This window comes from Pristis pectinata, chromosome 3, assembly GCF_009764475.1.
Source record: "Pristis pectinata isolate sPriPec2 chromosome 3, sPriPec2.1.pri, whole genome shotgun sequence".
In the NCBI taxonomy this organism is placed as follows: domain Eukaryota; kingdom Metazoa; phylum Chordata; class Chondrichthyes; order Rhinopristiformes; family Pristidae; genus Pristis; species Pristis pectinata.
The window spans coordinates 79,533,406-79,559,733 of record NC_067407.1 but is presented as its reverse complement, the minus strand read 5'-3'; the positions used below and the strand labels follow the sequence as shown (position 1 = coordinate 79,559,733).

Sequence of the window (26,328 nt, the reverse complement as noted above, 5' to 3'; positions counted from 1 at the left end):
ACATTCACTGTGGGATCCCAACTACAGGATGGGTTTGGGTTAGGCAGGTTTTACCCAAGTCAAAATGACTTGCTGAATATTAGTACATCTTTCCAGCTCTTTTTCAAAAAAAGTATTTGGGCTTTCATCTTCACACAAATCTTACTTTTAAGAGACTTTTAAGAGTAGTATTAATGGTAAGACTAGTGTGGAGGATCAGAGGGATCTTGAGGTCCGAGTCCATAGGACACTCAAAGCAGCTGCACAGGGTGACTCTGTGGTTAAGAAGGCATACGGTGTATTGTCCTTCATCAATCAGGGAATTGAATTTAGGAGCCGGGAGGTATTGTTGCAGCTATATAGGACCCTGGTCAGACCCCACTTGGAGTACTTGCTCAGTTCTGGTCACCTCACTACAGGAAGGATGTGCAAGCCATAGAAAGGGTGCAGAAGAGATTTACAAGGATGCTGCCTGGATTGTGGAGCATGCCTTATGAAAGCAGGTTGAAGGAACTCTGCCTTTTCTCCTTGGAGCGATGGAGGATGAGGGGGGACCTGATAGAGGTGTATAAGATGATGAGAGACACTGATCGGGTAGATAGTCAGAGGCTTTTTCCCAGGGCTGAAATGGTTGCCACAAGAGGACATAGGTTTAAGGTGCTGGGGAGTAGATATAGAGGAGATTTCAGGGGTAAGTTTTTTTTACTCAGAGAGTGGTGAGTGTGTGGAATGGGCTGCCGGCAACGGTGGTGGAGGTGGGTACGACAGGGTCTTTTAAGAGACTTTTGGATAGGTACATGGAGCTGAGAGAAATAGAGAGCTATGGGAAAGCCTAGTAATTTTTAAGGTAGGGACATGTTCGGCACAGCTTTGTGGGCTGAAGGCCCTGAATTGTGCTGTAGGTTTTCAATGTTTCTAAAAAAAAGAGTTTGATGTTGTTATACAGAGTCATACAGCATGGAAACAGGCCCTGTGGCCCAACTGGCCTATGCCCATCCAAGCTAGTCCCATGACCTTCTAAATCTTTCCTATCCATGTACCTGTCCAAGTGCCCTTGAAAAGTTGTTACTGTACCTGACTAAACCAGTTCCTCTGTCAGCTCATTCAACATACATACCACCCTCTGTGTTTAAAAAAAATGCCCCTCAAGTTCCCATTAAATCTTTCCCCCTCACCTTAAACCTATGCCCTCTTGATTCCCCAACCCTGGGAAGAAGACTGTGCATTCACCATATCTATGCCCCTTATGATTTTATACACCTTTGCAAGATCACCTCTCGGTCTCCTACACTCCAAGGAATAAAGTCCTAGCCTGTCCAACCTCTCCCTATAACTCAGTGCCTATTTATAGTAATGTTCAGGTCAGATATGGAAAAATGCTCCAAGCCCCTGGGTTCAGGTCAGGTTGTGATTGGCCATGATTAGAGCAGAGCAGGTTTTGCTTTTACACCTGGGCATGGACTACATTCCATAGCTTCTGGATCGTGTCAACAGCAATTAGTGGATCATCCCAGTTCCACCTGGCCATTGTGATAAAGGCGGCACCACCTCAAGCCTTCAATTTTCTATGTAGCACTGCAGTTAATTCTTGGACGTAGATATGGCCTGCATTTAATGCATATCCTTAGTTACCCAGAAAACATATGCTTGGGAACATCCTATGGCTTCCAATAGCCGTCCTATCATTTTCCCTTAAAACTTAGGAGGTGCCATTCAGCCCTTCAAGTCTATGCCAGCTCTCAGCAAGATCTAACTGAGCAACTTGCTTGATATCAACAAGTGGCTTAGTGTACCAGGGCTACAGGCAAGGACAACATTCCAGCTTTGATGCTTAAGAATCACACTCCAGAACAACCTGCACCTCTGGCTACCCCTAGCTACATTTGGGCTTGGCTAAAGTTATACTTCAAAATAAAAAGAAATAGGATATGGGCAAAACTACCATGCCCCACTGGGAAGAATTCTGCTGGGAGGGCTGCTTCAAGGCAAGATTCAATTAACTGAGGTCAGCAGCCAAGTAACTGTGCTCAGTACCAGTCATAGAACCCCTGGGCCAGGACCAGATTCATGTAAGAAAGGAACAGCAGTGGTTCAGCAGTTATATTACTGGACTAGTAACCCAGAGACCTGGACAAGTGAATCTAGGTCTAGTCACCCCAACCTCTCCTCATCTCACAGGGTCGACTCCCCAACTGAAATGTGAAAAAGCTGGCATCACAAAGCTTCTGAATCATTTGGCTCGATGTTCCCTTGGGGATAAAACAGAGGCCGCACAAGTACGCATTGCTAAGTTAGCTTCCGCAACAATGGTAGGGACAGGGCAAGTAATGTTATGGAATTAGAAATGGGCAGATTTTATAGCCTAGCTGGTCATTAATGTAGATCAAACTCAACAGCAGCCCAGGCACTGGGGCACAATTTCCCATTTCAAAAGGAACAGACTTCATATTCAGCTCCATGATTTGCTCTCAACTCTTCTGACCTTTAGTTTATTCAGAAGTGCATCATGTGGAGCTTTGTCCAAAGCTTGAAGTCTAAAATACATTATGGACTCCACCATTTTAACAATTCTAGACAAGGGCTGCTGCAGCCAAAAAGAGTGTCCTTTAGAACCCATGTTGGCCGTTTATTAAATTATGAAACAAATATTCTCATCCTGCAACTTGGATTGACTTCCATCACTTTGTCTCCTACATTTCTACCATCAACATATTACTTACAATAAGAAAGGAGAATATAAAACGGCAGAGAAAGTTTAAGATTCTTACCGCAGTGCCACCTGTTGGAGGGCAGTGTGATAAGCACAGAATGACCACCATTCTGCCCAGCTGAATTATGCCGACTCCTTGCCTTCCCACGACCATGCTCTTCCTCCATTGCCCCTCATTCACCTCTGCTTCAAAATGTCATCTGTCTGCAGAAATTACCCCCCCCCCACTCCAAATTGTCCGAAGTAGGCTTGCCTGAGCCCAATACATATCCTTTTTAATCTTAGACTAAAAAAGATCAGATCAAATGCACAGCAGCTCGATTGCTTGGAGCCAATTCTGTAACATCCCCACTCATTACAAACTGGGCCCATTTGATTCAAAGAACTAAAAGCCAGGAATTGTTGCAATCATCAACCTTTGATGTAACAACACAAGCAACAATGCCTGCAAGGAAACACCACGACTGATATTGGGCAACACAGAACCAACTGGAAAAAAGTGAATGGATTGAAACACACTAAATATCAAATCATCTCAGTGGTCTGACAATCAAAGAAAGAACCAACTTTGACATCGAGACAAAGTAGAATTGATACACAGTATAGCTGGAAGCAGTTACAAAACAATTCAACTTGTCATGCCATGGAAAACAATATTTCACATAGCTTTACAAGCTACAAATCACTCAGCACAAGCTAGCTCCCTCACAAACTGATCAAATGCCTATTTATCAGTAAAATTGAGAGGCACCCTCCAATTGAAAAAAAACAGCTTCTTGGTAAAAACTCTGCACATTTTGAAAGTGCACACTTCATTTCAATTCTCAGATTACTTAGAGACAATTCTAAAGTGAAAACATTCATTTGATCAAATTTATTGCCCAACGCCACCTTGTAAAGAACTATAAACACCAACCAACACGGGGGATTGTGGCACATTTGTGACACATTGCTTCAGAGACCCTGCCCTTCATCGGTTAAAAATGAAGGAATATTGCTGCTTGCAAACATGGGACAACAAAAAAAAAACCCATCAAGTACTAACCTTCACTTCTGGAAATGGCCTCTAGCTCCTCCAGTGCCTTATCTGGCATCTCAGCACACAGCAAACAAATGGAACCTGAAGGAGGGAAAGGATAGAGTTCTTGAACAATGCACAATAGACCTGTGAAGGAAGACCTTCAATAATTACACATGGATACAGTTTTCTATCAGTCTCAGATCACTTTCACCTTAAAGAGTAGGAAAAACATGGAGAACGTTCCAAAGACTCAAGCACCATCTCAGCTGTGCGCCAAATGTGCAGCAACGTCAGGGATTCAGAGAAACCAGGTTTCAGATGAGCTGTTAAAGCCTTGGGCGAATGTAAGATCTCAAAAAGCAGGGAAGCTCTCAGTTGGTGATCCAATCAACACAAACTATTGGATCCTCTCCATATTGCTGTTTATGGACTTACTTTGTATGAATTAGCTGCAATATTTCCTCCACTAATAATGTTTATTGGGATGTTAAGATTTCCTATTTATGACATGAAGGAAGGTCATTCAGCCCATTGAGTCCATGTTGGTTCTTAGGGCAAGCCCATCAATCCCATTCCCCCATTTATATCCCTCCCTCACATTCCCATCAACTCCACCCAATTCTCCTACCATCCACCTACACCCAGTAACCAATTTACCCAACAACCAGCATGTCTTGTGAATGGGGGGGGGGGGGGGGGGGGGGGAAGGGGTGAAAAACCACAGCACCAAATGGAAAGAATGTGGAAACACTACACAGACTGCATCAGAGATCAGGATCAAACCTGGGTCAGCAGAGCTGCGTGGTTGTATAAAGATGTTCCACAAATTGAAGTCTGCCTTCAAAATCTAACTCAAAATAACATTCCCCTGTCTAGCCAACTGTTGGCAAAGTTCCTTTAGCTTTTGACTATGACTCACAGAAGAATGTTAAAAACTTGGAAACCATTCATAACCGTACAAACATGGAGAGAATGGAATGACGTTGGTGTAAATGGGTGCTTGATAGTCAGCATAAACTTGATGGGCTGAAAGGTCTGGTTCCCTGCTGAATAAATCTTTGATTCCAGATTTCCTTTTTTTGGCATTTGAGATTATAATGAATTGGTCTCAGTTATAATTATTGAAAAACTTCAAGAAAGCCACAAATGTTAGCTTTTTATTCTTGTAGCACATCTCAAGTGAAATAGGTTAAACAGCTAATTACCTTGCTAGCATTACAGAAGGGTAGAGCAGGACAGTGCAATACAGTTAGTTTCATTACCTTGATGATTTGTACAACATAATTAATCCCAAGTGCACAGGTTTTCACCAGAAGCACTAATGGAAGTGTTCTTGGCTGAATGCAGTCCTTCATTTCTGCATTAATGCAACTGTCAGAAAGAGAGTTTTTAAACCAACGAAGCCCCCTCCACCTCACTTCAAATAGGTGCAAAGGATCCCATGATACTAGTTCAAAGGACTAATAAAAACATTCAACCTGGAAGCAAAAGAATTCAGCTCATCATACCATGAGAAGCAACATTTCACATAGCTGTACGATCTCTACAAGTACTTACTGCCTTGGGAATTGCCCTCTACACCCAACCCCACTGATGTCCTAGCCAATACAAGATTCCCCAGTTGACTTCACCAGGTTGGTAACACACAGTGGGAACTCCTGTTAAAAACGGCTATGTTTCCCCATATAACAAGGGCAACACTTCATAAAGGTACGACAGACAGGGTGGGAAAGGTGCAACACAAATTCTTATTAGAAAGGAAAGAATTCCACTTGTCAGACTCCACTGTGTGGGTGACACAGTTAGTAGAGCCACTGCCTCAAAGTGCCCTGGGTTCATTCCTGACCTTAGGTGCTGTCTGTGTGGAGTTTGCACATTCTCCCCATGACTGCACGGGTTCCCCCCACCCCCACCCTGGTTTCCTCCCACATCCCAAAGGCATGTGGGTTGGTAGATGAAATGGCTACTGTAATTTGTCCCTTGTGTAGGTGAGTGATGGAGTCCAGGGGAGTTGGTGAGAATGTGGGGAGAATAAAATGGGATTAGTGTAAAAGGATGGTTGATTGAGTGGGCTGAAGGGCCCGTTTCCATGCTGTCTCTCTGACTCCAAAAAGGCACCAACACACAGAAATGTATCAAATGTAAATTTGACCTGCACGAGAAAAATTTCGTTGCAGGGAAAAGAAATGTATGCCTTCCTTGTGCCTCCAGAACTGTAGACCTGAGGAAGCTCAGCAACTTACTGCGAACTTGGCAGCAATTCAGTCCGAGCTTCATAACTGGAAACAAAGGTGGGCATCCTCCAATCAAAAGCTTTAATCTGGCTGCAGTGCATGAAAGGTGTCAAAAGACATCTGCAGTGCCGTTAGAACACCGAGTCAGCAGGACATTACAGCTTGCCTGCTCATGTTTTATGCACGAAAAACAGGAAGAGTTCAAAAATGCAAAGAAAAAAAACAACAGTCCACCTTGTTGCAGAATACAACAATGAGGGAGTTGTTCATGAGCCAATCTTTACTTTTCAATATTAAGTCACTAACACTAGATGTACTGCACACTGCATCCCAGGACCTGCACACTCCACATTATGCAATATTTAGCCCTGCCACCACGAAGAGCAAGAAACAAAAACCTTTATAAAAACGTTCTCTAGATATTCAACCCTCCTCTAAAATCTGCCATCACCACCCCTTGCTTAATAAGAAAAGCCTTCATCCCGCCAACTTCACATGTTGCATTTCGCAACTCCCTTTCATCTCCAAAGGTCTACAGATATGCTGCTGCCCATTAGATCTATGGTCCCCTTACCACCCCCAAAAGTACTAGCTCCAATGCAAAATACCTCTTGAAGTGTAAAGGGCTATATAGAAAAAGAGTTCTAGCAGTAACTAATGCATTGTGGATTTTGTGACTAAGAGAATGTACCTTCTTCTGCAAATTTTAACATGGCTCACCTCACACCCTTCTCCAACCCCTTTCCCCAATGATCCAGCAGGTAGGACTCAACCTGCCTGGTTTCATTATCCTCCCAGTCACAGAATCACCTGCAATGGCTTTGTCCTTTGCACTGTTACCAGTACCACCTTCCAGGGACCACAGGAAGTGACATGGGATGTTTAACTTTAAGGAGTTATGCAAATCAAAATTGTTGCAGTAATACAAGATCAGACACTCATGAATTGGGACAATATATCATGCATTATAGGCTCCTTCTGGGTAATTGATATTGACACCACAATAAGTGATGCAGCATCAGGCACTGCTGCCACACCGTGCCAGTGACCCTAGTTCAATCCTGGCCTGTGTTAATGTCTATGTGGAGTTTGTACGTTCTCTTGTTAAATGCACTCAATTCTCCACATGGTCCAGCTTCCTCCCTTATCCTGGAGAAGATTCTTAGAGACAGGATTTATGGGCATTTGGAGAAGCATAGGCTGATTAGGGACAGTCAGCATGGCTTTGTCAGGGGCAGGTCGTGCCTCACGAGCCTTATTCAATTCTTTGAGGATGTGACAAAGCACATTGATGAAGGTAGAACAGTGGATGTGGTGTCCATGGATTTTAGTAAGGTATTTGATAAGGTTCCCCATGGAAGGCTCATTCAGAAAGTCAGGAGGCATGGGATCCAGGGAAACTTGGCTGTGTGGATTCAGAATTGGCTCACCTATAGAAGACAGATGGTGGTTGTAGATGGAGCATATTCTGACTGGAGGTCAGTGACCAGTGGTGTTCCGCAGGGATCTGTTCTGGGACCCCTGCTCTTTGTGATTTTTATAAATGACTTGGATGAGGACGTGGAAGGGAGAGTTCGTAAGTTTGCAGATGACATGAAGGTTGGTGGTGTTGTGGATAGTGTAGAAGGTTGCTGTAGATTACAACAGGACATTGATAGGATGCAGAGCTGGGCTGAGAAGTGGCAGATGGAGTTCAACCTGGAAAAGTAGGAAGTGATACACTTTGGAAGATCGAATTTAAAGGCCAATACAAGGTTAATGGCAAGGTTCTTAGCAATATGGAGGAACAGAGGGATCTTGGGACCCACGTCCATAGATCCCTCAAGATCGCCGCGCAGGTCGATAGGGTTGTTAAGAAGGCGCATAGTGTGTTGGCCTTCATTAGTTGGGGTATGGAGTTCAAGAGCCGCGAGGTAATGTTGCAGCTCTATAGAACTCCGGTTAGACCACACTTGGAGTATTGTGTTCAATTCTGGTCGCCTCATTATGGGAAGGATGTGGAAGCTTTAGAGAGGGTGCAGAGGAGATTTACAAGGATGCTGCCTGGATTGAAGAGCATGTCTTATGAGGATGGGTTGAGTGAGCTAGAGCTTCTCTCTTTGGGGAGGAGGATGAGAGGTGACTTGATAGAGGTGTACAAGATGATAAGAGGCGTACAAGATGATAAGAGGCATAGACTGAGTGGACAGTCAGACTTTTTTCCAGGGCAAAAATGGCTAACACGTGGGGACAAAAGTTTAAGGTGATTGGAAGAAAGTATAAGGGGGATGTCAGAGGCAAGTTTTTTTTGAAACTACACAGAGAGTGGTGGGTGCGTGGAACGCACTGCTGGCAGAGGTTGTGGGGGCAGATACATTAGAGGCATTTAAGAGACTCTTAGATAGCCACATGAATGATACAAAAATGGAGGGCGTATGTGGCAGGGAAGGGTTAGATAGATCTTAGAGCAGGATAAAATGTCAGCACAACATCGTGAGCCAAAGGGCCTTTACTGTGCTGTGATGTTCCATGTTCACCCCAAAGATGTACTGTTTAGTAGGTTAATTGACCACTGTAAATTACCCAAGTGTGCAGGTGGGTGGGATAGAGAAGCAAATTGATGGGCACCAGTGGGAATGTAGGATGGTCCTGAGAGCTGACATAGGCTCAATGGACTGGTCACTTACTGCGTCATAAGAAAAAAAGTTACTTTTTGCAAATATGCTCAGTGTAGGAGGAAGTGTATGCCAAGTGTTTTCTTTATATCCAAACAAACAAACGTGAAGGTCAATGCAATAAATGTACCAAGTAACCAGCCAATATTCAAACTCAGTGGTGGAGGGGGGCTTCTCCTGCACATCTCCCGTTCTTAGGCCACCAGCAGGAGGCAGTACTGAGTAGCACCCAGGGCCAAAAGAGATGGTACTAGTTACATTGACGCAAGAAATTCTGTAGATGCTGGAATCTGGAGCAACACACACAAGATCATGGAGGAACTCAGCAGGTCAGGCAGCATCCATGGAGAGAAGTAAACAGTCGACGTTTTGGGTTGAGACCCTTCATCAGGACTGGAAAGGAAGAGGGCAGAAGCCGGAATAAAAACGGTAGGAGGAGATGGAGAAGCACAAGCTGGCAGGCGATGGGCTAGTCCAGGTGAAGGGGGGGGGGTGGAAATAAAGGTAGGTGGTAGGGGAGGGGCGATGAAAGGGAGTAATGCGAGAAGCTGGGAGGTGATAGGTGGAAGAGGCAAAGGGCTGAAGAAGGAATCCAAATGGAAATGTCACCTGCAAATTGCAGCCAAACAAAGCTATCTTAATAATTGGCGACTCTAAAAATCACTCTGATTAAAAGGTATCCCAATGTAAACACACAACTGGGCAGCTATCCAGGAGCCAAATTCATTCATGCCATCCTAGAGAAGTTAGACCTGCTGAGTTCCTCCAGCATTTTGTATGTGGTTCTGGTTACATTACTGGGCCTGGAGCAGTATTTCAGGAAGCCAAGTTTAAGATGGTATGACAGAAATTTAATTCAATTGAAGTAATTGGTAATAAGTACCTGCAAAAGTGATAATGGATATAGATTATCAGATTACTTGCCTACTTTAGCTCATCTTGTCTAAACAACTAATCCCTCACCAGCACAAGTCAACAGGTATTCCAAATAAATACTTCAAGGGAGCAACCCATCGCCTCAGGGAAGCTGGGTGCAAGCAATAAAAATGATGGCCTCAGCAATGAAGCCAGAGCCAGGTTTTTTTTTTGAAAAACATGGCTAGATGCTTTGAAATACTCCAAGCAACCAATTCTATAACAGCACAGTCAGAGAATCACACGTCCAAAATAAAGAGAAAATGGGAATGCAAATGAACAATAATGGAAGCTTAACTCCTGTACATCATGAACCTAACTTTGTCAACTCTGGTTGGCCAGGATGTTTGAAGCCCCATCTCCAACTGTGTCCCTCTCTCTCTCTGCATTCTGCCATCATTGGCCAGCTGGCACCTCCATTACAAACCGAATCCCCTGCCAGTTTTAAACAAACCCAGCTGGATGAGTTTAATGATTAGATATCACAACCCCACACCATCCACCTAAACGGACAACAGCCACGTGCATTTGTGTATCCACCTCTAAAATCGCAAAACCAAAGAGGTCATACAAGAGCATTACAAAGCAAAACCATATAACACGATGAAGCAGATGACTAAAAGATTCTTCAAACTGCAGTTTTAATAAGCATTTCATTAGAGGAAAAGTAGAATGGCATAATTATGTGTTTGATAGCTTAATGTATGGTCATCAATAATGGCACATTTAAGTTCAAGGAATGAGCAAGAGGGCAAAGTTAAAGCCATGCAATAGGATTATTGGAATAGATTGGATTTCAGAGATGAGGAGATGTGACCTTGGGGAGATGTAAAAACAAGTGTGAGCATTAGACAGATTGCTTAACCTGGAACCAATTATCAGCAAAACACTAAAAATTTACATAAAATGGCCCCATGATTCCAGTCTTGTCTTGCTGCAGCAGTAGCTAGGAGATTTATCTGCAATTCCTGGAGATGTGTGCACAATCCTAGAGAGTTGGCATCCTTAATTGGAACGGAAACAGTTCTCAACAGCAAAATAAAAAGAAGTTGTTTTGGAGAAGTTGCATGTTAAAAGACTATTGTTCTAATAGCACAAATCATTCCAGGAGCACAGCCAACTGGATATATCAAAGGGGATTTCCATTTACTAATGGCTCAATAACATTCACAAAGTAGTACAAAGGATCTTGACCAGTCTCTCGAATCATTTACTTTTAACTATTTGTTTAGTTGCTGGCATTGCTAGGTTACACTTAGTGGGCACAAAGTGTACAGCTACCCTTAAATCAAATACCAGCTGGCAGTGCACATATACAAAAAGGCTTTCCATCATTTTGAAGCACTACCCTAGCAAAGTTATTATGATGGCATGCAATCTTCAAGCAGCTTGGTTTAATTGAGTGTGACTGTATTCAGAGATACTCCAGTGTGTGTGTACTTGAATAGAGAAACAATTCACAGCTCCCAAGTTGCAGATCAGTTTTATAGTCATACCACAATAATTATAATGTTTTTTTTCATACAACCAAGCAGCTGTTTTAAACAGAACCAGCAAACATTAGATTTAAGCCATAGATGACAATCTTTACATGACGCTGTTACCCATAGTTTTTAAAGTCCCCCCATCTTGCAAATTTGCAAAATGTTCTACTTTATTAAGCAAATGAAAAGTAACTTAGAAATATACTGGTCCTGGTACACCTCTACACCCTCAAATACAAAGAGGAACCTCCAACAAATAGTAGTGGCAGGAGAAAGTTCTACAAATACATATGAAGATTTCCCTGCAACACAAACCCAAGGCCTACACTCCAGACATCTTTTCCGCTCCCTCCTCTTCCATTTACACAAGGATTACCAACCCCACACCAGCAGGTATCTCCACTTTTATTAACAAAAACCCATCCACTGCAACGTGAAATAACCCTACCCTTGACAATCACTGAGGCCTTTTAAGGCAGAGGTAAACACTAATTAACCCATTCAACAAACACACCTTTCAAGCAATTTTTTTCTCTCTCTGTTCACAAATAACAACTTGCAAAGAAAATGGAAAAAAAAGTCACCTCAGGCACATCCCTGATACAGCTGGTCCTTAAAAGATCAGTTTACTTTTCAAACAGATGCATTTCAGCTTGAATCCAGGTCTGTTTTGTAGCCTCAATCTCTTCACATCTGCATTAATCCTCTTTTGTCCTAACGCAGGACAATCTGCGTGTTTTTTACGAGTGAGATGGTATAGGCAAAGAGCCAATAATTACTGATGATTACTTTTTAGTCATCCACAGTTGAAGGAAATCAAAGTCTCCACCATCATAAACTCTTGTACTGAGAACCAATGCAAACATCAATTAAAAGGTAATTGGTGCCTCCTTCTTAAAGGGATAATAACAATAAACGAAAACGGTTTCAAATGAAACTTCTCAAGTCAAAGCAAAAAATTGTCGAGGGCAAGGGAGCCTTGGAAAGACAATGAGGCAAATGTCCCTACAGACGTTAAGTATAAATAAATTATTATTAGTGGAGGGTTGTTCCTCCTCCTGACTGACTATCATGTCAAATGAAATTCACTATCTTTTTGTTAGACTTCATAAACTGGGAATAAATATCATGGCAATCCAAGTGAAAATTGTCTTTTTTTCACTTCCCACAAGCTCTATTTACAACAACGTCATTTTATATAGCATACATTGTCAAAAGTCCTGAAACACTTCACAGTGAAAAAGCAGAAAGCATTTGATGTTAAACCAAACAGAAAGTAAAGGTTATCACAGGTGACCAAAAACTTAGTCATAGGTGTAAATTTTAAGTAATCGAGGAAGGTTGTAGTTTTAGGAAAGAAGTCCAGCGTTTATGGTTTTGACGGCTTAAGGACCAGCTGGAATGGTGAAGTGGGGGAAGTACATAGTCCGGAGTGGTAAGAATGGAGAGAGTTTGGAAGGTTCTGCGGTTGGAAGAGTTTACAGAAGACTTTCATTCATATGTGGCATGTGGATGCTACTGACTAATCAAAATTTATTGCCCTTGAGAAGGTGGGGGTGAGCCACCTTTTTGAAATGCTGTGAAGGTACTCCCACAGGGGTGTCCGGTAGGATGTTGTGGGATTTATACCCAGCAAGGATGAAGGAATAGCCACAGTCCCAGAATGGTGTGTGACTTGGAGGGGAACTTGCGCAAGGTGGTGCTTGCACTAGTCTGCTGCTCTCGTCCTTCTGGGTGTTAGATTCACAGAGAGATGCAGCACAGAAAGAGGCCCTTTGGTCCACTGAGCCCATGTTGACCATCAACCACCCATTTACAGTAATTCTACATTAATCCCATACTCCCATTAACAGCCCTCTCGAAATTCTACCACTCAACTACACACTATGGGCAATTTAGTGTCCAATTAACCTACCAACCTGCACGTCTTTGGGACAGAGGAGAAAACCGGAGTAACTGGCGGTAGCCCATGCAGTCACAGGGGAAACGGACAAACTCCACACAGATGGCACCAGAGGTCAGGATTGAACCCAGGTCTCTTGCACTGTGAGGCAGCAGCTCTACCGGCTGTGCCAGTGTGCCACCTCAAAGAAGCCCACAAGGTCAAAGAAATCCTTGCAACTAGGTGCAGTAGATTTTGTAGATGGTACACATAATGGCCACGTTGATCTGGTGATGGGGGAAATGAATGTTCAAAGTGGCGGTTGGGTGTAAATTGCAAAAGCTGATTTGTTCTGGGTGATGTTGATGTTTGAGCGTTGTCGGAGCTGCAGGCAAGTGGAGGACATTCCATCACACTCCTGACGTGTCCATTGTCGATGAAGGAAAGGCTTTCGAAAAAAAGGTTACTCACTCACTGCAGGGTACCTCACCTCTGGCCTGCTTTTGTAGCCACGATCCATTTCAGTTTGTGGTCACCAGGTTGTTGACGGTGAGGGACTTGACAATAACAATGCCAATGATTGACAAGGTGAGATGGTTAGACCCTCTCTCTGGTTGGAGATGGCACATGTGAGAAAAATGAGCTCAGAGTAGCAGCAAGCTGACCAAATTGTGCTTGTGCTTAATTGAAATACTGTTGGAGCACAAAGAGATGTGTATTGATTGCAGGGGGTTAGTGGGACTCTCACATTGGTTTGGTGTACACTCTTAATGAGCACACACAGGCCCATGTTAATGGTTGTTGCTAAGGTGGTATAAATGGTTGGGAATTAGCCATAGCAAAAGGAGAAAATAAACTCAAACACAATAAGAAACCTTTCAGTCTGCCTTAGCAAAGTTAAAAGAACAGAGATCAGCAAAGCAACAGGACAAAGCAATAGTCCCAGTTGATTTTTGCTTATGGGAACCAAGGCCATTCAACTAATTAAGTTTAACAAAACAAGATATGATGAAAGGAGACCTGAGAGCTCACTAAGCCCTAAATAAAGTATATAAGGTGCAGGTATCTGATGAAGAACTACCAGAAAGGAAAATAACCAGTCAAGCAAGAGAGAATAAAGTGGAAATCATAAAACCTGCAGATGCTGGAAATCTAAAATAAGATGAGAAAATGCTGGAAATATTCAGCAGGTCAGTCCACATCTGTGGAAAGAGAAACAGAGTTAACGGTTCAGGTTGAAGACCCACCGTCAGAACTGGGAAGGAGAGAAAAGATGCTTGTTAAATTACAAGGAGGGTGGGGGAGGTCTCTTATAGGGTGAGACCGGGGTGACCATGGGGATAAAATGTAAACAACGTTATTTGGTCAATGAGTGAAAGGGAGCAGTTAGAGGATGAAAGGACAGACAAAAGATTGTGGGAGTTGCAAAATGCAGAGCAGGAGGACAAGCCCAGCAAGCCAGGTTGAGCATGCCCTCCACACAACGTGCCCAAACAGAAGATGAGGTGCTGTTCCTCAAGCTTGCATTGGGCCTTGTTGGGCCAGTTTAGCTAAAAAGATTTCCTAACTTCGTATTTCCTCAGATCCTTTTTGTCTGATACCATGGTGATCATAGGTCTATAGATTTTATGTTGAAATAATTTATGGCCTGTGCTATAATACAATAGTCATCGTGAGCAGATTTGCTTTAAATGGGACTCACCTTCAATGTGGTGCAAGTGTTAACATTCCATGACTGTGTGTTGTCTAGTTCTTGCTAAAGATTTCTAAGGACTGCCTTATTATCTGAAGAGCTATGACTACAAGTGTGTGCAATCAGTAGCAAACATTCCTGCTTCAGATCTTATGATGGAAGAAAGGTCACTGATGCAGCAACTGAAGAGGGTTAAGCATACAACTGAGGAATGCCTTTACTAACTGTGACTGAGGTGAATGACCACCAAAAACCCCAAGCATCTTCCTTTGTACAAGGTATGACTCCAGCCAATGGAGTACTTTCCCTCTGATGTCCATTGACATCAGTTTAACCAGGGCTCGCACCAGTCAAACGCTGCCTTGATGTCAAGGACAGTTACTCTAACCTCCCTCTGAAATTCCAGTCTTTTGTCCATGTTTGGGCCAACGCTGTGGTAAAGTCTGAAGCTGAGTCGTCCTTTTGAGACCCAGACTGGACACAGTTGTTGCCCTTATACTTCTATCAACCTCCTTTGTCATCCTCTAAAAGAAAACCAGTCAATTGGATTTGGCAAGACCATAAGCCATGTTGAACCTCGTTTACAATTTTACTATGACACTATTATTGTTAATGAGGAATTTCAAAAGTTTGCTCAATGGATACCAAATTCACAGCCTCACCACTGCCTGAGTAACTTCTGTTTACCTTTTTGAGAAAAAGGACTAATATCACCAGCGCCCAGGCACCTCTCCAGTAATTCAGTGACATCCGGAAGATTTGCACCAAAGTTCCTGCATTTCCTTCCTAACTTCCTTAAGAATAATCAGATGATCTTTATCCGGCCTGTGAGATTTGTTTACTTAAAATTTGTACAGCTGTTCAGACACCATACTGGTAATAGAGTGCCACAATCCAACTTCAGGGCACCTTGCTTCCTTTCCAGGTTGTAAGTTACCTAACTTCTCCTTGGCAAAAGAAACAGCAGAAAATCCTACTTGGCACTTCTGCAACCTTTGCAGGAATAGATAGGAAACCTTCACCTGGCCTCAATTGTGTCCTTATTTCACTGCCTTTCTTTACATGAACCCAAATCTCAAATCAGATATTTTCTTGGTCACACTTCTGACATGTCTTAATTCTGCACCTTTCTATTACACCCTTAAATCTTTAATTGCCTCTGAGTTACAAGTTGTTCGGTAGTCCTGGGCAAGTGAGGTTTTGGACATGGCACCTTGTTTGGGTATACATTGGTCCACTGTGTACACAAATTACCTTCCTCAGTTCATCTACTTGAATAGCTACAATCAATGCCCACTGACATAAGAACTAGGAGCAGAAGGGGGTTATTCAGCCCTTCATGCTTGTTCCACCATTCAGTAAGATCATGTCTGATCTCTTACCTCAGTGCCATTTTCCTGCACTAACCCCATACCCTTTGATTGCCTGAGTGTTTAAAGATCTATCGATTTCTTGTCCTTCTAGGGGTAGGAGTGTTGGTTGGAAGGTGTTATCAAAGAAGCCATGGCAAGTAAGTGGTGCAATTTCTGTCATGATTTCTCTCAGTACTCTTTAAGAGGATATTGCTCAGATTTAGTATCCTCTTCAATTCTTGGAATCTCAAAGATTACATGAAGATCACTGCCACGGAGTTCATTGTCCTTATTACTCATGATCACATGCAGGATGGTTCCTTTTGTTTAGTCTTTTGCAAACTGAGTCATAGAACAATCCTTAAGTAACACTAGAAATTCTTTGCCTATTTAACAGGAAAGACATTGGGAGAGCAAAATAGACATTATGAAAGAAAGAATCAATCAAATAAATCCATCTAGTACTTCATATTGTTGTGTAGGGGTAAAAAGTGAAGGTAGAATAAAGTCAGGAAGTTAAACAGCTTTCGAACCCTGCCACTATCTAAACAACAATTGCCAACTCTGGTTAGACCACATTTTTGTCAGGGTTTTATAATACAATGGCTGACCACATGCTCCTGTTCACAGTAACTTGCTAACATCTACTAAGGTAGACCACCACAGGTACAGAGCTTTTTACCATGTCGACTAATCTGTGCAATGTATTCCAATGTACGTTTCAATCTCATATCTCTAGTGATACGTCTCAATGCACAGCTGTTTAGTTGCAAGCAGAGGTTGAGTTCAACACTATCAGCTGTTGTGTCTATCATTTTCTCCAGCCTCCACTCACTCTTCAGTCTGACCTAGTGCCCTGTTAATTATCACCCACAATGAAGAATGTTAAACACTTTCCCAACTGCAGCACAAATATTGCTCTGCAAACACCTGTCAACAAGGCTGCCTCTGCACCACCTCTACTGCCCTTGAGATTATAATCCTGGTTTCTTTTATCTTCAACCCAAAGTGTCAACTGTGAGACAGAGGGATTTGAGAACTTAATCCAGGCTGACTTTCTTGCATAGTAATGAAGCAGTAGAGTGGCACTTTGGAAGAGACATTAACGTGCTCAGGTGGTTGCATTAAATCCCGATGCACTATATCAATGAACAGGAGAGCTTTCCCTGGCCCTCTGACTAATTCCTCAGTCAGCATCATTACAAAAGCAGATTACCTAATCATTACCTCACTGCCACTAAAAGGGCTTTTCTGTGCACATATTTACCATTGGGTTTCCCACTTCACAAGAATACTAAATACTTCAAGAATGTACCTCATTGGCTGTAAAGTGTTTTATGTCTTGAGATAGTGAATGGCACTATAAAAATGCAAATTCCATCTTTTATTTAATGTCATTTCTATGATTACTCTTAAATACCGCACCTGCTTATGTCATACATGGCTGGAGACAAAGAAAATGATGTTGCGTGATTCCTCTGCACACACCTTACAAAATTTTAACTCACAAAATGCTGGAAAACCTCAGTGGGTCAGGCAGCATCTATGGAGAGAAATGGACAGTCAACGTTTCGGGTTGAGACCCTTTCTCTGCACTGATGAATGGTCTCAACCCGAAACATCGACTATCTGTTTCTCTCCATAGATGCTGCTTGACTCGCCGAGTTCCTCCAGCATTTTGTGGGTTGCTCCAAATTCCAGCATCAACCCCATATTCAAGCCTCAATCCTTATTTTCCAAAGGAATAAAATAGAACTAAAATTTCTACACTCGTATCACTGTGGTATGAGCACAGGAAAGACCATAAAGTTTTCCTGAAACCACAGGGGTACTTGACATATTAAACTAGTCCTGGTTTGTACCCAGATTCACAAATAGGAGTGAAATGTGTGGAAAAACCTTGTTCTTTCGTTCCACTGAGGTGGATTGGAATGTATACCAGAGAAACAGAACATGGTGTCCCAAAATTGATAATGGTGCTGCACTGAACTGTCAGTCTAATTACATACTCAGTTTTCTAGAGTGTTAATAGAACCCATGAGTGATTCAGACAGGAGAACATTACTGCTGAGCCAAGTCTGATGACAGGTAATCTAAAAAGTAGACAGTACTACAGAGAGGCTCCACTTTTGTTTGACATATTTTGTCTGACTCTTCTGCCAACTTTCCGCCAAAATTGTAGCAGCTGATTGGCAGAAACAAAAGGAATTTCCTGATAATTTCCCAGTGTCCTTTTCCAATATATATAATTTTATCTTTTCTTTACTATCTAACTAAATAGCAAATTTGATAGGAATTTGGAAGGTACAGGAGAGTTTGATGTACCTTTCCCTGCAGATACCAAATTATGAGTTAAAGTGCCACTAGTGGCAGGAGAATGTAATTACAGCACTCCCAGTTTACATACCCAATTTCCATTGTAAAATTTTACATAGGAATTTAAAACAACAGGATGCAAGGTTTCTTAGACATGAAGTGCATGCAGATGCAAGATGCTTTACTTTATCATATACAATACAATCTTCAAAAGCAAACACCACCTATTGTGTTCAGCACAGACATTGTGGGCCAAAGGGCTTGTTCCTGTGCTGTACTGTTTTATGTTTTGTATTCCACTGAATTGTTAGTCTAATTGTGTGCTCAAATTCCTGAAGTGCTGATTGAATCCCTAAGCAATTTCACAGAGAATTCTACCACTGAGCCAAGACTGACATCAAATCATCTTACCTCATGAATCAAAGTAGATGTAGAAGGGAAAAGATCCCATAATCCCTGATATTTCTATCTTTTGAGGAAGCAACAATCCATGTGGACTGTGGAACTCTACAACAGCCAGACTTTCAGGAGACATCAGTCAAAATTCTGCATGAGGGAAGACCAAATGCTGAGAATTTAGGGAAATCCATGCAACAGCCAGAGAAAGTGAATGCTAAACAGATAGCAATGAAAACTCATCTGAGAGATTATGCAAGTATGTTGGGAAGCAGAGAGTGGGATGTTCCAACCCTCTGCATTATTGTTTCCAATTCCCATTAAGGGCATGGTCTCACACATCCAATACAAATGGTGACAAGTGCAGTTAATGCAGAGTAAGGAAGGGAAGCAGATTTAATGTAGTCAGTGCACACAGGACAAGATAAGCAAGTGGGCTAATGAAACGTATACTTGTCCATTGCAAATTGAAGGAGACATGAACCCACACACCCCAATTAAACTAAAAAAAAGGTAAAATCTTACCAGACTCAACACTCAAAGTGTCCACAGAATATAGAGCAGCAACCAACAGAAAGGAACCTCCTCTGAATTGTACACTTAGAGTGGTAGAACATGAACAAGAGGAGGTTACAGTCAAACTGAAGCAATCGAGACGACTCAGAGAAAAATGGAGAAAGATCCCAAAATGTTAGTTTGAAGTAAAAACTGGGGAAATGGGTTCTGAAAGGAGGCACCTGAGAGGTCGAGACATAAAACAGTGAGGAGAATATTCTGTAAATAGAATCAGAGTGCAGGCAGAGGGAATTCAGCCCATCGTGACTGAGCTATTTCTTTGATAGAGCTATCCAATTATTCCCACTGCCCTCCCCGTCTTTCTCAATAGACTTGCATTTTGTATTTTTTCAACCATGTATCAATTTCCTCTTCGTAAGTTACTACCAGCCGTGCTTACATCACCGGCCAAGCATTTCAGAACATAGAAACAAACTGTGTAAAAATAAATTCTCCTCCTCATCCCCCTCCATTCTGTTGCCAAGAACCTTAAATCTGTGTTCTGATGTCAACCACACTCCAGCCAGTGGAAACAATTGCTCCCTGTCTACCCTATCACAATCCCCTCATAATTCAGAAAACATCTATTTCTCCGCTTTGCTCTTGAAAAAAATACACAGTTTCTCCAGTGTCTCAGTGCAACTCATCTTAAACTCCCTCAACACTAGAGCCATTCTAGTAAATCTCATCCTCATTCTCTCCAGGCCTTTGACGTGCTCCTTAATATTCCTTTTCTCATTAGCGTCCATTTCATGTCTTCTTGGCAGAGATGAACCTCACTCTGTGGCTGAATTATGTCTGTGTACTGTTGCACTGATCATTTACTGTCCTCTGACCCCATGCCTTCTGCTCAGACCACATTTCTTTGAGCAATCAGTTGAGTCAAATACCTACACAGAAACACTTGAAATATGCTCCATAGAAATCAGTCATACAGCCCAGATGTTCCACCATACTGGAGTCAATGCCACATTCACCCTCATCTAACCCTATCGTTCTATCCTTCTGCATTTCTCTCCCTCATTTGTTCACTGACCTTCCCATGTATCCAAATATGCTATTCACCTCATCCTTTCACAAGTTTCACATTCTCCCCTCTCTGTGTAAAAATGTTTATCCTGAATTCTCCATCGGGTTTGGTGGCGACTACCAATTCTCCATCGGGTTTGGTGGTGACTACCAATTCTCTGTTGCATTTACAATAGTCTGTCCGATGAATTGGACAGTAGGATGTACGTGCCTTAACTCAGGGCCCCCTCAGAAGTTGTGACTACACAATCAAACATCTTATTCTTTTTAAAGACCTCTATCAGGGTTTTTCTTCTCTTTCTTAGAAGAGAAATAAGGTTCCAGTTTGTTGAATTGTTACTGATAATCAAAACCTCTCAAGTCTCATATCATCCTTATAAATATTTATAAATAAATCAGGCAGACCTATGGTAAGTTCTCCTTGCACTCATATCACTTTAAAGATTGGAGGGGTGGGTACACTCTAGCTGGCTCTGCCCCGTAAATCTGAACCTTTCCCTCCTATAACCATGCACAACTGCACATGACTAAGTTAAACAGACACCAAAGTAATTATGCAAAAATACTCCATAATTGTTTTCATACTGACACAACTTAGAGACCCACTGCAGAACTGAATTGAAAAAACATAGGGAGGAGGGGGAGGAAACAGTCGGCGGTGGTTTCAATTTATTCACTTTAAATTAGTAACAGGATGCAAGAGACCGCGACCGATTTTCTCCCAGACGTTCACTACAGTGAGTAATTTGCTGCTGTGTGAGATATAATCATGGAGTTGGTTCAGGAACGGCTACTTTCATACAGCGATTAGGTTCTTGAACCGACCTGCACAAGCCTAACCCTACCTCAGGAACGGAACTCTACAGACCACCTCTTGCACTACCATGGACTTGCTTCTAATTGTGTTTTTGCACTAATGTCTTGTTTTACAGTCTTTTTCTTAATTGTTCTGTATAATATGTACATAATTTTATGTTCTGTGTATATTCTGAATCTACGTGCCCGTGGTGCTGTTGCAAGCAAGTGTTACGGACTCAGTGAAAGTCCCTTTAAGATAGAGAGTGTGTGTGTATGTGTGTGTGGGGCGTGCTTACGTCAATAGAAGATAAAGGACGTAATGATGTTGTTGAAGAGGTTAGAAGAAGAAGAAGGAGAGAGAGAGAGAGAGAGAGAAGGGAGAGAGACACCAGCCTGCTTGTTTTCTCTATCGATGGATGAGAAACAATAACTGTGTTTGCCACTGAAATCCATGTATGGAAGTTGGAAGTAATCCGGTGGAGTTCACTTTGTTGCTGACCTGTAGAAGGAAACAGGTATTTGTGTGTGGACGACCACGGTTCGGATGCTTTTCGGGGTGAGGAAGTCACTACCGAGTAAACACTGAAGTGTCGTTTGGGTTCCATCGTGGAACATTTGGATTTCGTATGTACTCTCTCTATGTTTTTCTACATCTACATCTTATCTTCAGACAACGGTGGTTGTTGAAGAAGCCCTTGCTCATGTTTCACCTTATGGCTTGCGGAACTGAACTTTAAGAACTATTCCGGAACTGGGAGTTTTGGACTTTGTCACACACACACACACGAAGAGTTTAGTTTTGGGGTTAACGTTCGAGGTTTAACATTTTTGAATTCTAACATACTAACATTTTTACTTTTATTTTACGTATTATCATAAGTAGTGATTAATAAAATAGTTTTTAACACTGAATCATGCTCAGTGTGTTTCTTTTGTTGCTGGTTTGTGACACAAGTTTTTCATTGTACCTGTGCCTCACCGTACTTGCGCACATGACAATAAACTTTACATGAACTTAAATGTGGAAAAGGGAAGCTGCAGAAATCAGAATGTACGGTTTAGGAAGCATCACAGGTACTGTTAATTAAGTGGAGCGTAGGAATGGAGAACTGGGGGCAATATGTGTAAACAAACTTTTGAAAGTGGAAGAATAAACTGAGGTGTGTTTTTTTTAAAAACGCGCAAGGTCTGTGCCTTTACAAACAGTGGCACAGAAAACAAAAGCAACAGAGTTACACCAAACAGCTGTAAATCCATGGTTAGCTGAAGCACTGGGTCCGATTGTGGGCACCACACCTTAGAAGGAAGAGAAGGTCTTAGAAAGGCTACACTCACCTCCGGGGTTAAGGTCTTGAAAGGCCTCTACCTACCTGGGCTGCTGCTGGGGTGTTCAGCATCAAAAACCTCTCCAGAGGCTCAATCCTTCTCAGGTGAATTTGTGCTGTACTTGTTCCCAGGGACCCATTTCTGAAGGCTGGCATCCCCTCACTTCCATCCTGCCTGTGTCCATGCCCTACACCACTCCCTGTTCTAGAACAGGCTTCCCACTCAGCAGGACTTCCGACTGGAACCACCATCTTACAGAGCACCAACTTGGCAAGAAATCACTAAGCCAGCACAACTGTTACCCACCCTTTGGTTTGCATGCACGTGTCCCACGATTCACTGATTGAAGGGTGCATGACACTTTACACATCGTGTCCATTTTAATATCACTCCTATCAACATTGTGTATGCAGATGTTGTTTAAAAACACTTGCAGTTCAGTGGTTTTCTATGCGTGAAGCCATGTTGTTTTGTGTTCGAGTGGGGGATGATAGCACACCCGCTCTTAACAGAACCTCTCCCACCAACGATTACCAAAACTTCCTTGAGGCCGAACACCAAATTAACTATGCAGTGTTGCTTCAAAGTGTATTTTCACACTATGAGAAATTTCCAGGCCCTTACCTTTACGCATATGAAAAGACCTACACCAGTTAACAGTTATATCAAACACTCAAGGACGTGGTCCAGGAATGGGCAACAAATATCAATGTTGCCATCTGAAAATACTCCATTGCAGGGGCCTCCAGCATTCATGGCCATTCCCTGTGAAATTAAGAAGCTTTATCAAGAATTCCCCTAATTTGTGTTGACTGTCATAGTGAGCTCTGAGCATAAACCCACCCCTCCAACACAGTTCATTGTAAAAGAAAGGACGGATTTGCATTTAGATATCACCTTTCCCAGCATCTGGAACGATGCCACAGTGCCTCATGACCATTGGCTGTTGTGAAGTAGGAACAGGCAACCAAAATGTGCCCAGTTAAGCCTCAAACAGCCACAAGACAATGTTCAGGTAACTTGTCCTTAGTGATGTTCGCTGAGGGACAAATACTGGCCAGGACAATGGGGAGACTCCATCCTCATCATCAAATGATACCATAGGAATAATTATGTCCATATGCTAGTCCACCTTATTTACCAAATAATATACTTAATAATTTGGAGTACTTCTACCTAAACTTTCCTTCACCTTTCTGGAGGACATTCCCAGCTTCCTGACTCTCTGCATCTAACTGAAGTTCCTCATCACCGATGCCATCAACATAATGACCAAACACCATTATAGTAATGATAATATGATCATGGAACGAAGTTCAATTTTTGGGGCCTATGACCTTTGGTGTGTTCTTTCTAGTGTCTAATCTGCAGCAGTTACACCTCTACCAACTAGCCATAGCCATAGCCATAATTATAGAGATACAGCAGGAAAACAAGGTGTTCAGCCCACAGACTCTTTGCCAACCATCCACCACCCATTTACAAAAATCCTACATTAATCCTATTTTTTTATTCTCTCAACACTTTCGACAATTCCGCCCCCTCCAACCAGATTCTACACACTAGGGGCAATTTACAGTGGCCAAATAATCTAACAACCTCCACATCTTTGGGATATGTGAAGAAACTGGAGCACCCGGAGTGAAACCCACACACTCACAGAAAAAACATGTAAGCCCCACAGTAGGTCAGAATTGAAGCTTCTGGCGCTGTGAAGTAGTGACTCTAATAGCTGTTCCTGCTGCCTAGTATTTATGTTTTATTAAACATATATATCTTGTAAGATAATTTACTGAAAGTGAGTTTTTCCGTGACATAACTTACAGAAGGTATAGGGATAAGGGGATACAGACAGACATGAAAATTTAGTACCTCATCTCAAAAGTCTTTGGACTAGTCAAAGTCGTTGCTTTTAATGGGTGAACTTGAAGGATGCATAAGTGGTAACATATGGAAAGTCTAGTAAACCTTTATAAATCAGGGGTGAGAGCTGAGCTCTTGTGTCCAGTTATGGACAATAGGGCAAGCCCTTGGAGAGAGATTGGGGAGGTGGCACTGAGAACCAGGGGGAGAAGTCAGAGAAACTCTCCTTCTACCCACTTAAGGGGAGAGATGCAGCAAATAAAATGGAATAGTTTCCGTTAGCTGGAGAGGTGGTAAGCAGAGGGCACAAACTTAATGCATTGACAAAAGTATCAAAGGTGAGATGAGGAGAATTTTTTTCCAAATACAGGAAATAGTTACGATCTGGAATGACATGCCTCGAAAGTACCAGCTTCAGTGTTAATTTTCATAAGTGATTTGCATATATAATTGCAAGGAAATATATGCAGGGTTGCAGGGAACGAGCTGGAGAGGTGGAATGGTGGGATGAGGGGATAATTAGAAAGCTCTTCAGAACTGGTGCAGCCGCGATGGGCTGATTGGCTCATGCAGTAGGACTCTACAACCTTGCGGCAAGTTGCTCTCAAAAGCTATTTGGCATTGTTCCGAGAAAATTGTTCTTCTCGGCCTGAAAACCCCTAGTGGCTAACCCAACCACACTGGGCAAACCATTCAGTCTGGAGACGTTCCGACTGGTGAAATCACATCTGCTTCAGTCACTTCTGCATCTTGGTTATCTCCAATGAGATGGGAGTGGAGTGTCAAGTCCTCTCAGATGGTCCTCAACTGTCTCCATGTTCCTCCAGGATCTTTCTCTTGGCAGAATCCAAAGGGATGTCTGTCCCTTTGGTTCTCACTTCTTCAAAGCTTTTTCACTTCATGGTGATATGGACCTTGGCTAGGGATCTGACTGAGTGGAGAAACAGGTCCCAGAGGTGATATGACCCTCTCCTGCTCCTGTGCTCCTCATTTTTTTTTGTTGCAACTTGTTTTCCCATATTCCCATGTCAGTGGCTCCCTGCACTGTTACAATAAGACCCAACATAAGCTTCAGGAACAGCACCTCGCCTTCCACCTGAGCACATTGTAGCCTGCAGGATTCAACATCGAATTCTCCAACTTTAGATAACTTGCTCTTTCTTTCTGTTTGTTTCAGGACAGTTCTTTTTTGCAGCCAACATTCCTTTCCTTTTTCTTTCAGGCCAGACTATACAATGTCACCCGGACATGGCAACATTAGCAACACTTACAAAAGAAAGGAACTTAGCTGCCTCATAACGACAACACTATTTCACTCTATCACAGGAATTTCCTCGATTACCATTGCCTTTCCCCACCTTCTCCGCTGCCTAGGCAGTCTTGCTTTGTCTCTTTCTCTGTTTGGACAAAGGGTGTCCAACCTGACATGTTAGCTGTTTCTCTTTCCTTACATGCTGCCTGTCCGGCTGAGTGTTTCCACCATTTTCGGCTTTTATTACAGAGCTCACTACTCCTGTTGACTTGTCATCCACAAATCTTGCTGCAGTCTTCAGCCACAACTCCAGGTTCACCTGGTGCCCTACTCCTGCTTTAAGGTTCCACTGGAATAGAACCTCTGGTGCATTTTAATCTGCGCTGAACCGACAGACAACTGCATGGATCACCCCAAACAGCAACCAAAAATACAGAAACAGATGACTTTGGTACTTAACTCATTGTTCTCTATTGAAGCTGCTGTCCACAAATTGGCTACCACAACCCTGGAATTGGAGTTAGTTTATTATTATCACATGTACCAAGATACAGTGAAAAGCTTTTGTTTATGTGCCATCCAGACAGATAATTCCATACATAAGTGCATCGAGATAGTACTAAAGGCAAAATAAAATGAAAATGCAGAATACAGTGTTATATAGAAAAAGTGCAGTGCAGGTAGACAAATTAAGTGTAATGACCAAGTTGAGGTAGATTGAGAGATCACGGGTTCATCTTTATCGTACAAGAGGTCCGTTCAAGAGTCTTATAACAGCAGGACAGAAGCCTGGTGGTACATGTTCTCAAGTTTTTTGTGTCTTCTGCCTGATAGAAGGGGATAGAAGAGAGAATGCCAGGGGAGGGAGT

General features: G+C 42.5%; 1 protein-coding gene across 5 annotated transcripts in view; it reads right to left on the bottom strand.

Annotated features, from left to right (window-relative positions):
* Nucleotides 1–26,328, bottom strand: part of LOC127568508 (pleckstrin homology domain-containing family G member 1) — a 155,109-nt gene that overhangs the window by 109,994 nt on the left and 18,787 nt on the right. For 3 of the 5 annotated variants that reach the window (XM_052012344.1, XM_052012346.1, XM_052012345.1), the window contains exon 2: nt 3,735–3,809. The exons of 1 other annotated variant lie outside the window; for it this stretch is intronic. Coding sequence is in view for 2 of the 4 variants with exons in the window: in XM_052012346.1 (XP_051868306.1) it covers nt 3,735–3,783 (49 nt within the window). In the remaining 2 variants the exon portion in view is untranslated. Of the gene's footprint in view, nt 1–3,734; nt 3,810–11,581; nt 11,658–26,328 lie in introns of those variants that run through there. One more of the 5 variants, XM_052012347.1, reaches the window with a different exon arrangement.